This window comes from Zalophus californianus, chromosome 9 (genome assembly GCF_009762305.2).
Source record: "Zalophus californianus isolate mZalCal1 chromosome 9, mZalCal1.pri.v2, whole genome shotgun sequence".
Lineage (NCBI taxonomy): Eukaryota > Metazoa > Chordata > Mammalia > Carnivora > Otariidae > Zalophus > Zalophus californianus.
The window spans coordinates 52,991,294-53,005,415 of NC_045603.1; the positions used below are offsets into that span (position 1 = coordinate 52,991,294).

Consider the following 14,122-nt stretch of genomic DNA (forward strand, 5'->3'; position numbering starts at 1 on the left):
AGGGCACTTGTGATGAGCACTGGGTGTTATATGTAAGTGATTAATCTCTGATTTCTACTCCCGAAACTAATATTACACTTTATAATCGGAATTTAAATAAAAACTTGAAACAAAAAATTACAGTATATATCCCTAACAGGTAAGAGATCCTTTTTGATACCACTGTCTGTTCCAACTGAATACTCTGTTCATATTAACTTTTTTCACCAATTGTCTTAAAAGTATCTTTTCTCCCCAGTCAGTTGATTTGAATCAGGACCCAAAACAACTCCATACATTTGCAGATCAATTTTGATAACTTCAAAAGCCCTTCCTTGCTCCTGCCAGCTAACTTCTCCTCTGGTTTCACCTTACAGTGACTAAATTTATTTTACATTTGAGTGATTTCTGTATCTATTCATATAGTTAACCTTGACTCATGTGTATTACTGCAAATTGCTCAAATCCTTTTTGGATCAAACCAGGGAACAAAAAGAAAAAAAAGAAAGAAAATATCCAGTAATTATTTGTGAGTACCTGTGCATATCAAGCATCTATATAAGAACCGTAAACTTAAATTATATTCATTTATGCATAAAATACACTGTCTAAATTTCCTAACTTCAATTAAATCTGGATACAGCTTTTAAATTTCAAATCTAACACTAGTTGTTGAACTCAACTGTGACCATGCTGTTTGGCAAAACTTGGAGACATGGTACGGGCAACTAGATTGAAATTATCTTTCCACAAGAGAAAGCTGGTACAGTGTTTAGCTGAAGGAAAAGATTTATTTAATCCATGTGCATTTTAAGCATTTCAAAGGAGTGTGCATATAAACTCAGGATCTTAATGAGTATTAAAAGGAGAAACTTCAAAGTACAGTCATGGGGAGTGTGTTTATGTGTAGGCACAAGCATTTCTAAAAAGGATTTGGAGTTTGGATAGCTAAAATAACCAGAAAAAAGCAGTTTATTTGGTAAATAGCACACAGGAACTTCCTTTTAACATTATTATGATGCCTATCTTTAGGTGACAAATACCTAGGAAAGGAGGTATATATCCAAATAACAAAAAAACTAATATGGCACCAGATTAAGTTTATACTTAGTGTTTTGGTCACCAATTTGGAATTTTGTTAATCGGAACAACACAGATGGCAGAGACACAATGTATGAGTAAGAACTACTAGCTTAGTTTTCCATTTGATTATTTTTGGCCTCTCATGCCTTATGTAGTTAATTTTGGATTCTCCTTTGGATGTTTTCTAGCCCATGAAAACTGCCTTTTCACAATCAATTACCCTTAACTTTTATTCACAAGATACTTAATCACATGTCTTTTGTCAATATTTTTGAATTAATGAAAATGTCTGAATGTGCTACTCCCACAAGAGGAATTTAGGTTTTTTTCTGTAATATTAATAATCTCAAAGCCATTCTCTGAAATAACTATACCTAAATAAAAACATACAGAAAAAAATTAATTGTACAACTTAGAATTTAATAGAGTTGTGTCTCAGAAGCTATGGCTAAGGGATAAATTTTAACATTCAACAAACTCTGGAAAGTAAGGGATATAATCTATTGATTAGGTTTCTCCTCTCTTTAGGAACCACTATGCTTTTATAATTATTCTACTTTAAAATATTTTTTTAGAAATATAAGATTTAACTGGGCATATTATCTCCCACTGAATAATTACACTATGTACCTGATGCCAACATGTCATATTTAACAGAACAGAAAACCTTGCGTTAAAACTTTTCTAAGGTATTACTGCAAAATACTATGTTTTGAGAGGTTGTAAGAAATCAGAAAAACTAGATTAGAAATGCAAGTTCTGAAAAAAACTAAGCACTTGAGTATTTTAAAAATACAACATGAATATAAAGACATAAATTTCAAATCACATGGTATCTAGCAGAAAAATTCAGACAGAAAACTCGAGTATTTTTTTGGTAGCTTTAGATTTCTAATGCAGATTTTGGGTTGTTTCAGGGTATGTGCATTTTTGTAACTACAGGACTACATATTTTAAACAAAATTATATTTTACCCTTAACGTTTTTTAATATTTAGCATTTCTTCTCAATTTAGTAGCACAAACATTTAGCTTTAGCTGAGGATATATGGTCTCAATTCTGATAAAACTGGGCTGAGGACATTCCTCTGTTTCAGGAAACATATGCCTACTTGTTCATAAGCAGCACCTAAAAATGCAGATTCCTGGGCCCAACACAAAGATTTATCTTTATATTCTGTTCATCCTATGGTGGTCCACACAGTAAATATTAAGAAACATTACCTACAAAATTTCTCAAAATGGGATACTAAGACCAAAAGCATTAGAATCACCTGTGAACTTACTAGAACCGTTAATTCAGGAGCTCCACTCCACCCAGCACTACCAAATCAGAAATTCTGGTGATGGGGTCTAGGAAACCATTTTTAACAAACTCAACAGTGATTCTTTCTTCTATCACCATATTACAACTTGTAATATTTTTCCTTCAACTTTTGATACTCTCTGTAGGAGCTGGTTATGTAGTAAGCAATATGAGCACTGGACAAATCCCAGGTTAGTGATGATTATTAGAACTACTAGCATCTTCACACCATGTTGAGAACCAGGGGTTATATCCTGACAGATAAAATAGCAATTTTGAGTTTATAAAACAGAATGTTATATATATACGTGTGTATATATAAATATATATACACACGTATATATATGTATGTTTGTTTGTTTAAGATTTTATTTATTTATTTGACAGAGAGAGACACAGCGAGAGAGGGAACACAAGCAGGGGGAGTGGGAGAGGGAGAAGCAGGCTCCCACTGAGCAGGGAGCCTGATGTGGGGCTTGATTCCAGGACCCTGGGATCATGACCTGAGCCGAAGGCAGACGCTTAACGACTGAGCCACCTAGGTGCCCCCAGAATGTTCTATGTATTAGTATCTTGAAATTTCCTTCTTGAGGGCCTAAGATTACAAGCCCTCTGCTGGAGTTAAATTTGTCTAAGTTACAAGTGCTTATAATGTGACTTCAATAAATACAGAGAATTCCACTTTTTAAAGCTGGCATTCATCCAGAAAAAATAATGTGCATGTTTACTTTACTTATAGATATATAAATAAAAGAAGTGATAATTCTTTAAACTTTTATTTTTCTAATCTGTACTATTTTCCTCTACTCTAAGTGCTTTCATTACATTCTTAAATATATTTTCATGTAATGTGTTCTGTTTTAAATTTACATAAATAGTACTGAATTAAAATCTCACTTTTTTTCTTTTCTCTCAACTGTATGTTTTAACCGTATCCAGTTTTAAAGATCTCACCATTGTTACTTTTACCTGCTGCATTGGTATTCTACAGCATACCACCATTCATTTTTCTCTCTTTCCTTTTTTTGGGGGGGAGGGGCAGAGAGAGAGGGAGAGTGAGAATCTTAAGCAGGCTCCAACCCAGCATGGAGCCCCATTCTGGGCTCAATCTCACCACCCTGAGATCATGACCTGAGCCAAAACCAAGAGCCAGACTCTTAATGGACTGAGTCACCCAGGTGCCCCTCTTTTATTTATTTTTTAGAGGATTTCTGCTTTGTTTCTGTTATTGTATAGCAGTTCTTTCTACATTATAGGTATTATTCTCATGTAGGTTTTAGATATTAAAAAACTGACATTTGACCTTTCACTTCAATGTATGGTTCCTATAACAGAAATACTTAATTTTGATGTAATCAAACCCACTAATTTTCACATTATGTTCTCTGTTCCTAAAATACAGATATTCTCTGAAATTTCTTATGAACTTTGACATCTAAAGTTTCTTTTTTTTTAAAGATTTATCTATTTATTTTAGAGTACGGGCAGGCACACAGAAGTGGGAGAGGGGCAGAGGGAGAGAATCCTCAAGCGGACTCCCTGGGGAGTAAGCAGCCCAATGCAGGGCTCATCCTCTAAGAGCATGACCTGAGCTGAAACCTAGACGTGGATGCTCAACAGAATGAGCCACCCAGGTGTCCCCAAATTTTACATTTTTTGAGTTTATCATGTGTAAGGTAGTGATCCTGTTTTTTTTCTACAAATAGCTAGCTCTCCTAATAAAATCTAAGCACCAATCTGCTTTAAGCAATCTGTTTCTTACTGCCTAGGGGTGCCACTTAATCAAGTTCTCATATATACATGAGGTGTTTTGTTTTTTTAACTCATTAATTTATTCCAGTGTATTTGGTCTTTCTTTTGCTAGCATCATACTGTTTTCATTATTATAACTTTGTAGTAATCCTCACTATCTAATAGGTCCAGTACTTCTTTCCTCTTCTTTATTGAAAGTGACTTAATCTTGGACCTTTATTGGTAAATGTTAATTTTAGAATGAGTTTGTGAAGTTTCTCACACACACACAAAAAAAGTCAGGATAGAATTTTTAACAGGAGACAGTGACATGATAGATTTAGAGAAACAGGCATCACTAGGTTAAGGCATATCGTACATGATAATCTTTTGTCTTTTTTTTTTTAAAGATTTTATTTTTATTTATTTGAGAGAGAGAATGAGAGAGAGAGAGAGAGAGCATGAGAGGGGGGAGGGTCAGAGGGAGAAGCAGACTCCCCACTGAGCAGGGAGCCCGATGTGGGACTCGATCCCGGGACTCCTGGATCATGACCTGAGCCGAAGGCAGTTGCTTAACCAACTGAGCCACGCAGGCGCCCGTGATAAACTTTTGTCTTTTAATAAAGTTAGTTATTTCCCATGAAGGTTTTATGCATTCCTAATCAGGTTAATCTTTGTTATGCTATTTTTTTTATTATGTTCTGTTAATCACCATACATTACATCATTAGTTTTTGATGTAGTGTTCCATGATTCATCGTTTGCATACAACACCCAGTGCTCCACTCAGTACGTGCCCTCTTTAATACCCATCACCAGGCTAACCCATCCCCCCACCCCCTCCCCTCTAGAACCCTCAATTTGTTTCTCAGAGTCCATAGTCTCTCATGGTTCATCTCCCCCTCCGATTTCCCCCCCTTCATTCTTCCCTTCCTGCTATCTTCTTCTTCTTCTTCTTTTTTATTCTAACATATAAAGTATTATTTGTTTCAGAGGTACAGGTCTGTGATTCAACAGTCTTACACAATTCATAGCACTCACCATTGTTATGCTATTTCCTAAGTGGGTTACTAATGGTATACAGCAGGGGTCAGAAATCTATGGGTCACAAGCTAATTCCAGTTTGCCATATTTTTTTGTAAATAAAGTTTTACTGGAACACCCATTTGGTGACATAATGTCATAGCATGAAAGCAGCTATATTGGTAGAGTTTAGTTAAGTCAGGTACCATATGGCCCACAAGCTGAAAATATTATCTGGTTCTTTATAAAAAAGGCTGCTGACCTCTGGGTATAAAAACATATTAATTTTTTATAATACATTATATGTTAAAAAAAAAGAAGATAGCAGGAAGGGAAAAATGAAGGGGGGGAAATCGGAGGGGGAGATGAACCATGAGAGACTATGGACTCTGAGAAACAAACTGAGGGTTCTAGAGGGGAGAGGGGTGGGGGGATGGGTTAGCCTGGTGATGGGTATTACAGAGGGCACGTACTGTGTGGAGCACTGGGTGTTATATGCAAACGATGAATCATGGAACACTACATCAAAAACTAATGATGTAATGTATGGTGATTAACATAATTTAAAAAATGAGATAAAAAAACATTAATTTTTATAATTTTTTAAAAGATTTGAGAGAGCATGCATGAGTGGGGGAAGGGGCCGAGGGAGGAGGAGACTCCCCACTGAGCAGGGAGCTAGACATACGGCTTGATCCCAGGACTCTGGGATCATGACCTGAGCCAAAGGCAGATGCTTAACCGACTGAGCCATCCAGGCGCCCCTAATTTAACAAATTTAGGCTTAGAGAATCTTGCTGAATTTTCTCAGATTTAGTAGTCTGCTGATGGGTTTTGGGTTTTATGTAGATGACTATATCATATGCAAGTAGTGAATTTTTTTCTTTTTTTTAACTTCCAATTCTATTTGGTTTGTGTTCAAAATTTCTCAATATAATGTTTGCTACAGACTTTGGGTATATGGACTTTATTGAGTTAGGAGAATTTCCTTTTATTCTTAGTTTCCAGAGAGTCTTTTCATACACTGGCACTAATTTCAAAAGAAAAAAAAAATTTTTTTTTGTATTCTAATAAACTATCACTGGGCAATTTATGACATTTTATATCATGGTATTAGGCACATTTTATAGTAAGTAGATACTTAACTTTTCATGCTTTGAAACATGGGTTTCCTATTACTCTGGGTGATTCAGTGAAGAATGGAACTCTTAACTACTTCAGCACATTTCTAGCAGTGCTTTCATTCACCAACATTTATTGTGATATGGTGACAGAAGAAAATAATGTTTTATTTTTCAAGTGAAAAATCAATAATCTTAGGTAGAAAAGATGTCTAAATCCTTAGAACTCAAGGTACTTATCAAGGCACAAGCAACTTTGAAATTTCAAAGTGCTATATAACTATAACAAGTACTTAACAATCTAAAGATAAGCTAAAAAAAAACAACAGTCGTTCTGATCTAAAGACTAAAAGTAAATATTCACAAAGAAAACATTTCTAACTTCTAAAACTTCATCAATCAAGAAATTTACATGATTCTACCATGTGCTTTCAATATCTTCTTAAACTAAGTTCTAACCTTAAATCCTAAGTGGAGTAATAATAAAATGTAATTAATATACTTAGTAAAGACTCATAAAAAATTTAAATGAAGAAACTTCACCTAAGATAAAAAGGATAGAGAACCACTCATTAAAGGTGAATTTCAGTTTTTGGCTGTTTTTTTCAAGAAACATTTAATAACAAGGTAGATAGATAACATATACTTATCTAACTTGGTACTTTTATAACACTGAAGCTAAAGCAAAACATCCTGTTCATTGGGTAAAAACGGCCTACTTAATGTGTGTACATTGGAGTGCAATTTAAACAAATACTATAATTATAATTTCAGAACTTCAGAATTTTAGTGTCAGTGTTCTCTTTTCTTCATACGGGAAAAGAAGATGCTTTTGAAAATCACTTGAAGCTTGGACAAAAATTTCAGAGCTCTTCTTAGGACCACTCTGTAGAGTCTTCATGATTCAGATGACACAAGGGAAGCTTCAATTCAGCCTTTTCAAGAAGACATTCCAGCTTTCATGATCTCATCAACCAGGAGAATGTTGGTGGCAAACACAATGCAGGACTGCGTAAGGCTATTCTTTACAAGATAGTTATCCCATATGTCTACATCGGCTGCTACCATTGGCTCACCTGTGTTCAAGTCCACACCCACAAACTGACCTGATTCTGAATGTTCTGCTTGAACTTGTGTTTCCTGAAGGTCAAAACCAGAGTTCTGAGCAAGAACCTTGGGAATAATGAGCAATGCATCAGCAAATGCTTGGACTCCAAGTTGAGCCCTGCCCTTTACACTGGGCTTATATTTAATCATGGCTTTTGTTATTGCCACCTCCACTGCCTCAGCACCTAGAACTACAAAGCCATCATCAATAGCATTTTTAACAGCCCTCAAACCATCCCTTACTGCATCTTTGATTTGAGTGAGTGTGTGCTTATTTGGCCCTTTGACCAGTAATATGATGGAGTGAGGATTGTTATATTTTTCAATAAAGGTGAATTTCTCTTCTCGCAATGTATACTCACAGACAAGTCCTGCATGTCCAAAACAACCAGGATTTAGGTCATCAAAAGAATTTAGAGCTACTCTGCCACAAGCAAGAGTCAGCCTTTCCATATTTCTCCTTTTAACTCTATGCAAGAGCATCTAAGGAAAAGGGGTCAATTCCCTTTTGAATGAATCCTTTATCTGAATCACACAGACTTTCTTTTTCAGTTCTATTATTTTTTAACTCTATCTTCAAGTTTTTTTTCAGCTTTTGCAAGTTCCTCTTCTTCTGAACTCAGAATTCACTTCTGTTTTTTCATATTCTAATGACACAGTGCACGTGAGGTTGTATGCATCTTCTTTTTTTTTTTTTCATATCAGGATGTGTGCCCCATGTCTAAACAAGACCTCTGATTAAGCTTGTATCAGTTTCAGATTTGTTTCATTTCCATGATCTCAAACATTAAAAGGTCAATAGGTTCACCTTGTGTTTAATGACCAAAATGAAGTCTATTAAAGTATCAGGAAGTTCAGCATGTACTTTAGGAGGCAGAGATATTCTGGCCACATTTGTAAGTGTCTCCCAGTCCATTTCTTTGCTTACTTTCACTTGTTCCAAAAACTGAAGTGCCTTTTCCTTTGCAGTTTCAAGTCCTTCTGTTATTATTCTGGGATGAAGACTTTCAGAAATGTAGAGATCCACCTACAGTAGCTACTTTCAGTAGCTCTCCAATGATTAAGACATTAGAAGTGGTACCATCACCAGTTATGTCATCCTAGGTTGTCGCCACTTTGGCTATTAAGGAGGCTGTTGGGTATTGAATTTGCGTTTCATGAAGGAGCATATTGCCATCTTCAGTAAGCCTGATGTCTCCAGCACCAGAAACAAGCATCTTCATGGTGCCCTTAGGCCCCAAGTTGGTCCTCAGCATGTCCTGCAGCCCCTGGGCCGCACTGATGTTAACCTCCAGTGCCGCCTAGGCTTGGGCCACCTTGGCCTTGAGGTTCAGGGTCTTCATGGCCACCATAGCTAACCAGAACAGGAAGAAGAGGATACCTGGTGTGCAGAGTGCCCAAAGCTGGCTCAGCGTGGCCATGCATTTCAGTTTTAAAGATCAGTTTTCTTTTATTTGCTAGGTTGGCAATTAATAAAAAATTATTTTTAATTTATTCAAGAATCATTATTTTAAGGATTTCAAAATATAGGTTTACAATCCCTTATCAGAAAATCTGAAATTCCAAAAGCTCTGAAAATTTAAAAATTATTTTATAATTCACTTGAGGGCAATCTAGCCTAAACTGATATGAAACTATTTATAGTCCTTTAAACTACTTAAGTGTATTTGCTAAATATTAATGTGTTTGATTAAGAGAGTCCCCCTGAACCCCATAGATATATTAAAATAATAGATGGCATATGCACCATATTACTTTTCAAAGGTTTGAGAAGTTTGAAATTGAAATACAACTAGCACTAAGTACTTTTGATAATGGAGTGTAGATCTGATCATTCTAAAACCATTAAAATGGTTTTCTCCCATTCTGTATGTTGTGTTTTCACTCTGTTTATTGTTTCTCTTACTGTGCATAAACTTTTTAGTTTGATGTAGTCCCATTTGTCTATTATTACTGCTTTCGTTGCTTGGGTTTTGGTGTCATATTCAAGAAATCATTGCCTGGATAAACATGATGATGCTTTTTCAGTAAGATGTCTTCTAGGAGTTTTATAGTTTCAGGTCTTATTTTTAAATCTTTAAGCTACGTATTTGATAAAGGTTTAATATCCAAAATATATAAGAAATTCCTACAATTCAATGGCAAAAAACTCAAATAACCAGATTAAAAAGTGGCATACAAATGGTCCACAGGTACAGATGCTCAACATCAGTAATTATTGGGGAAATGCAAATCAATCCACAATGAGATGTCACCTCATACCTGTTAGGCTGGCTATTATCAAAAGAACAAAAGATAACAAGTGCTCTCAAGGATGTGCAGAAACTGGAACACTTATTTGTACACTGTTGGTAGAAATGTATAATGATGTGGCTTCTATGGAAAACCTTTCTATGGAAAGGTTCCTCAAAAAATTAAAAACAGAAGTACCATACAATCCAGAAATCTCACTTCTGGGTATATATCCAAAGGAAATGGCATCATCACAAAGAGATACTACACGCCCATGTTCACTGCAGTACAATTTACGATACCAAGATAGGGAAACAACCTAAATGTCCACTGATGGATGAACGGATAAAGAAAATGTATATACATGCAACGAAATATTATCCGGACTTTTTTTTAAGAAAGTAAGTCTTTTTTAAGGAAGGAGATCTTGCCATATGTGATAACATGGATGAACCTGGGGGACATTATATTAGGTAAAATAAACCAATCATAGAAAGACAAACTCTACCTGATTCCACTTACATGAGATATCCAAACTAGTCAAATACTCATAGAAACAGACACTACAATGATGGCTGCCAGGGACCAGGGGAAGGGAGAAATGGGAAATTACTGAGCAATGGGAATAAGGTTTCAGTTACATAAGATGGATAGACTCTAGAGATCTACTATACAACAATTTGCTTACAGTTAACAACTGTATGGTGCACTTAAAAATTTGTTAAGAGGGTAGATCTCAAGTTAAGGGTTCTTACCATGTTTAAAAAAAAAAGATTTCTAATTCTTTCATCCCTCATTTACCGTCAGAAGCAATTCTTACACTCCTCTATTTCTATTTGTGCTTTTATATTCTAAAACATTTAAATAAATAAAAATATTGCTTTCACATCAGATTCATTTTGATAGAGTATTCTTTAACAGATACGTTAAAAAAACACAAAAAGCTTGAAAAATATTAAACAAAATGCTTAATAGTGATTTGACGTTATTAGATAATGCAACACAATAGTTACAACATATGTACACTGTACCTTATTCTAAAAGAGATTTGATTTGGAAGGCTTTAAACTATAGCATATTAAGTACAAATTCACATAACTTCTATACTGAGAATAAAATATTAAAATATTAAGTAGGTATATATACTTGCAACATACAATTAGCTATCTTCTATCATTCTGGATTTTGTTATCTGAAATCAAAGCCTTTAAAACATGCAATCAGCCATAAAAAGTGGGAGCACTTACTTAGGAGCAGAAGGACCCCTTGGCCATGTTCCATCTTCATTTTTCTGTTCTATCACTAACACCTGTAAATATGACACAATAGAAGAGTGTTTTTCCTTAAAAAGTTAAAGTTAAAATAGCTTTAGAAGATTAGCTGGATACACTATGAAACTAAAGTAAATCTGGAATTATTTAAAGGACAGAGTAGACTAGGTGAAGAGGTATTTGCATTTTGATGCCAAAGCTGGGCAATATAAATAGAATATACATTCCTTGAGTTTAGGGAATATGTTTTCTACTTCTTTTCTATTTGCAGGCTGTAACATAGTACTATGCAAAAAAACCCAGATGCTCAATAAATGGTCACAGTTGTTAAAAATACTGATGTATAATCTTGGCTAACTATTATTACGCAAATCCTGAAAAACAGTGACACAGATAATTCCAAATTACAGATTATATATAATTTATTTGGGGCTTTAAAATTTGCCTTTATTTACATTATTACTATGTAAATTACAAAATCTTTTAATATACAAATGATAGAGCCACATTTGTGAGAATCAGATTCAAGTTCCTTACTACAGCACGGTTAAGGCAGAAAGCAACTCTAAAAAATGTAAAGTACAGGGCAAGGCAGAGCTATGCTTTATTCTAAAATATCACAGAATCCTTCCTCTTATCTTCTTGTTTAAAAAAGCCTTTTTTCCAGTTTTTGCTACGGGTGAGTCTGTGCAAAGAAAAAAAACTAAGCAAAAATAACTGAATAAGCAAAAGAAATATGTGATGTCAATAAGAAGTTAATAACCAAATTTCCATGGGAGAACTATAACATAAAAACATGCCTTGAAATAAATTCAAGGCATTACAAATTTGAATATATTCTAGATATTCACTTTCAACTCTTTTTCTTAAAGTTTCAATTTTGTAACCTATTCGACATACTCTTGTAAAATACTTTTGTGGACTGAATGTTTCAGGCCATTTATAAGTTGGCATTTGGATCCTAACCATGTAAAATATAAGCCTGTTTCAGAATACACACAACGAATGATAAAAGTGATCAACAGAAAAATTCATGGAACCAGCTTGTTCAAAGAGTATGCTAATTAAAATATTAAAGTTATCAGAGAGGGAGACAAACCATAAGAGACTCTCAATCATAGGAAACAAACTGAGGGTTGCTGGAGGGGAGGTGGGTGGAGGGATGGGGCAAGTGGGTGATGGACATTGGGGAGGGTATGTGTTGTAATGAGCACTGGGTATTATACAGGACTGATGAATCACAGACCTGTACCCCTGAAACAAATAATACATTTTTTGTTAATTAATTGAATTTAAATAAAAAAGGAAAAACAAATTACTATTTCCTACATTCAAAGAATATGTATGAAGTATACATAGCATATAAAGAACACTATGTACTTACTATTCTAATCCCTCCCTAATCATATTCCTCTCCCTACCTATCACATACAATTAATCATTCTCAATTTTCTGATAGCGTTCTGATATAATCATATATTTATGTATTTTTATAGATTTATAAAATTGAATTTAGTGATTTTTAACTGAAGAGTTTTCCATTACCCCAACTTATTAAGATATCTAGATATGAACTACATATATACAGAGAGAAAACATGCCTTGAAGTACATTTAAAGCATTACAAATTTGTGTGTGTGTATATGTATATATATATATATACATATACACACACTTCATACTATGCACATGTATGTGCATATATATAAACTTGTCATTTGGAAGACAAATCAGTTACAAAATGAAAGACTTTAGTTACAAAGAATTTCAAAGTTATGCATTTAGTATCATTACTTGTAGTTTGCTTTTTAATAGAAGGTCCTAAAACTGAAGAATCAAATAAATATATAAAGTTGAACCATAACAATTTAATTACTAATAGTATGTGTGTTAAAATTTCATGTTTTTACAATCACAGATATTAATGTTGAAGGCCATCAGAAATGTTAGTATTCACTCCTTTATTCAAATATTTTATTTTCTGAATGAAGTTTTGCTCATAGTTAAAACTTTAAAGATGAAAAAAAAACTTCCAAGATGAGAATTTTTCTTAGAAAGTTTTCAAAATTAAATTAAATGTGTGTGTGTGTGTGTGTGTGTGTGTGCACGGGCACACACACACTTAAGGAAAGAGAAAGAGATAAAGACCACCATTTTGGGAGGGAAACTCTTCAATAATGTATCTGTTTTATTTTCTGATGTTTCATTTTAATTTCAGTAAAAAATTTAAAAAGTCTAGGACAGGGGCACCTGGGTGGCTCAGTTGGTTAAGAGTCTGACTCTTGACTGAGGCTCAGGTCATGATCTCAGGGTTGTGAGACTGAGCCCTGAGATGGGCTTTGCACTCAGTGTGGAGTCTGCTGGAGATTCTCTTTCTCTCCCTCTGCCCCTCCCCCTGCTCGCTCTTGCTCTCTCTCTAAAATAAATAGATCTTAAAAAAAAAAAGTTCAGGATAATGTTTAGTTCATTTATCATGTCAGAAAATAACTTGCAAAATCCGGAAGATTTAAAGCATGTTCTTTGAAACATTCTTATTTTGAAAGATCAAATGTTAGTAAGGATATTTAACCTTCTTCTTATTAAAATAATTTACTGTCACCTGCAATCTGATAAATGCATTCCTATTAAAAACATCAAATTACTTAAATTCTCTAAGCCACAGTTTTCTAATGCATGTGATGGATAGAATAAAAACCATTACATAGGTTCAATCACTGAAAACTTTTAAAGAAATGATTCTATGTATTCTAAGCTGTACTCCTGGAACTATCTCAAGACCTACAGATGGTAACTAAGGAGTGAAAGAGGGAACTAGCTGGCTAAGGAGCAGGGTGTTAACTAACTGTGAGAGTTCCGAGTTCCTTACTCCAGTTTAATCAGGTTAGCTCAAATTTTGATTATAATACATAGTACTTTTTGCAAGATTTCATTTAAGACTATAATAGCTAAAATAAGTCTGAAAATAACTGTTCTTATATTTTTTTTTAAAAGATTTTATTTATTTGTCAGAGAGAGAGAGAGAGAGCACAGCAGGCGGAGCAGCAGCAGAGAGAGAAGCAGGCTCCCCGCTGAGCAAGGAGCCATGCGGGACTTGATCCCAGGAGCCTGGGATCATGACCTGAGCTGAAGGCAGCCGCTTAACCAACTGAGCCACCCAGGTGTCCCATGAAAATCACTGTTTTTATAGCCTAATATGATACATGACATATAGTAGACATTTACTAAAAATTAATTTCCTCAGTTGTTCTGGATTTTTTTCACAACTTGTATC

The 14,122-nt window shown here is 34.6% G+C and overlaps 1 protein-coding gene and 1 pseudogene across 6 annotated transcripts in view; both read right to left on the bottom strand.

Annotated features, from left to right (window-relative positions):
- Positions 1-14,122, bottom strand: part of USP15 (ubiquitin specific peptidase 15) — a 114,940-nt gene that overhangs the window by 54,320 nt on the left and 46,498 nt on the right. For all 6 annotated transcript variants that reach the window (XR_003519754.1, XR_003519755.2, XR_003519756.2 and 3 more), the window contains exon 6: positions 10,828-10,889. Coding sequence is in view for 3 of the 6 variants with exons in the window: in XM_027592573.2 (XP_027448374.1) it covers positions 10,828-10,889 (62 nt within the window). In the remaining 3 variants the exon portion in view is untranslated. The remainder of the gene's footprint in view (positions 1-10,827; positions 10,890-14,122) is intronic.
- On the bottom strand, positions 7,181-8,700 carry LOC113921666 (annotated as a pseudogene).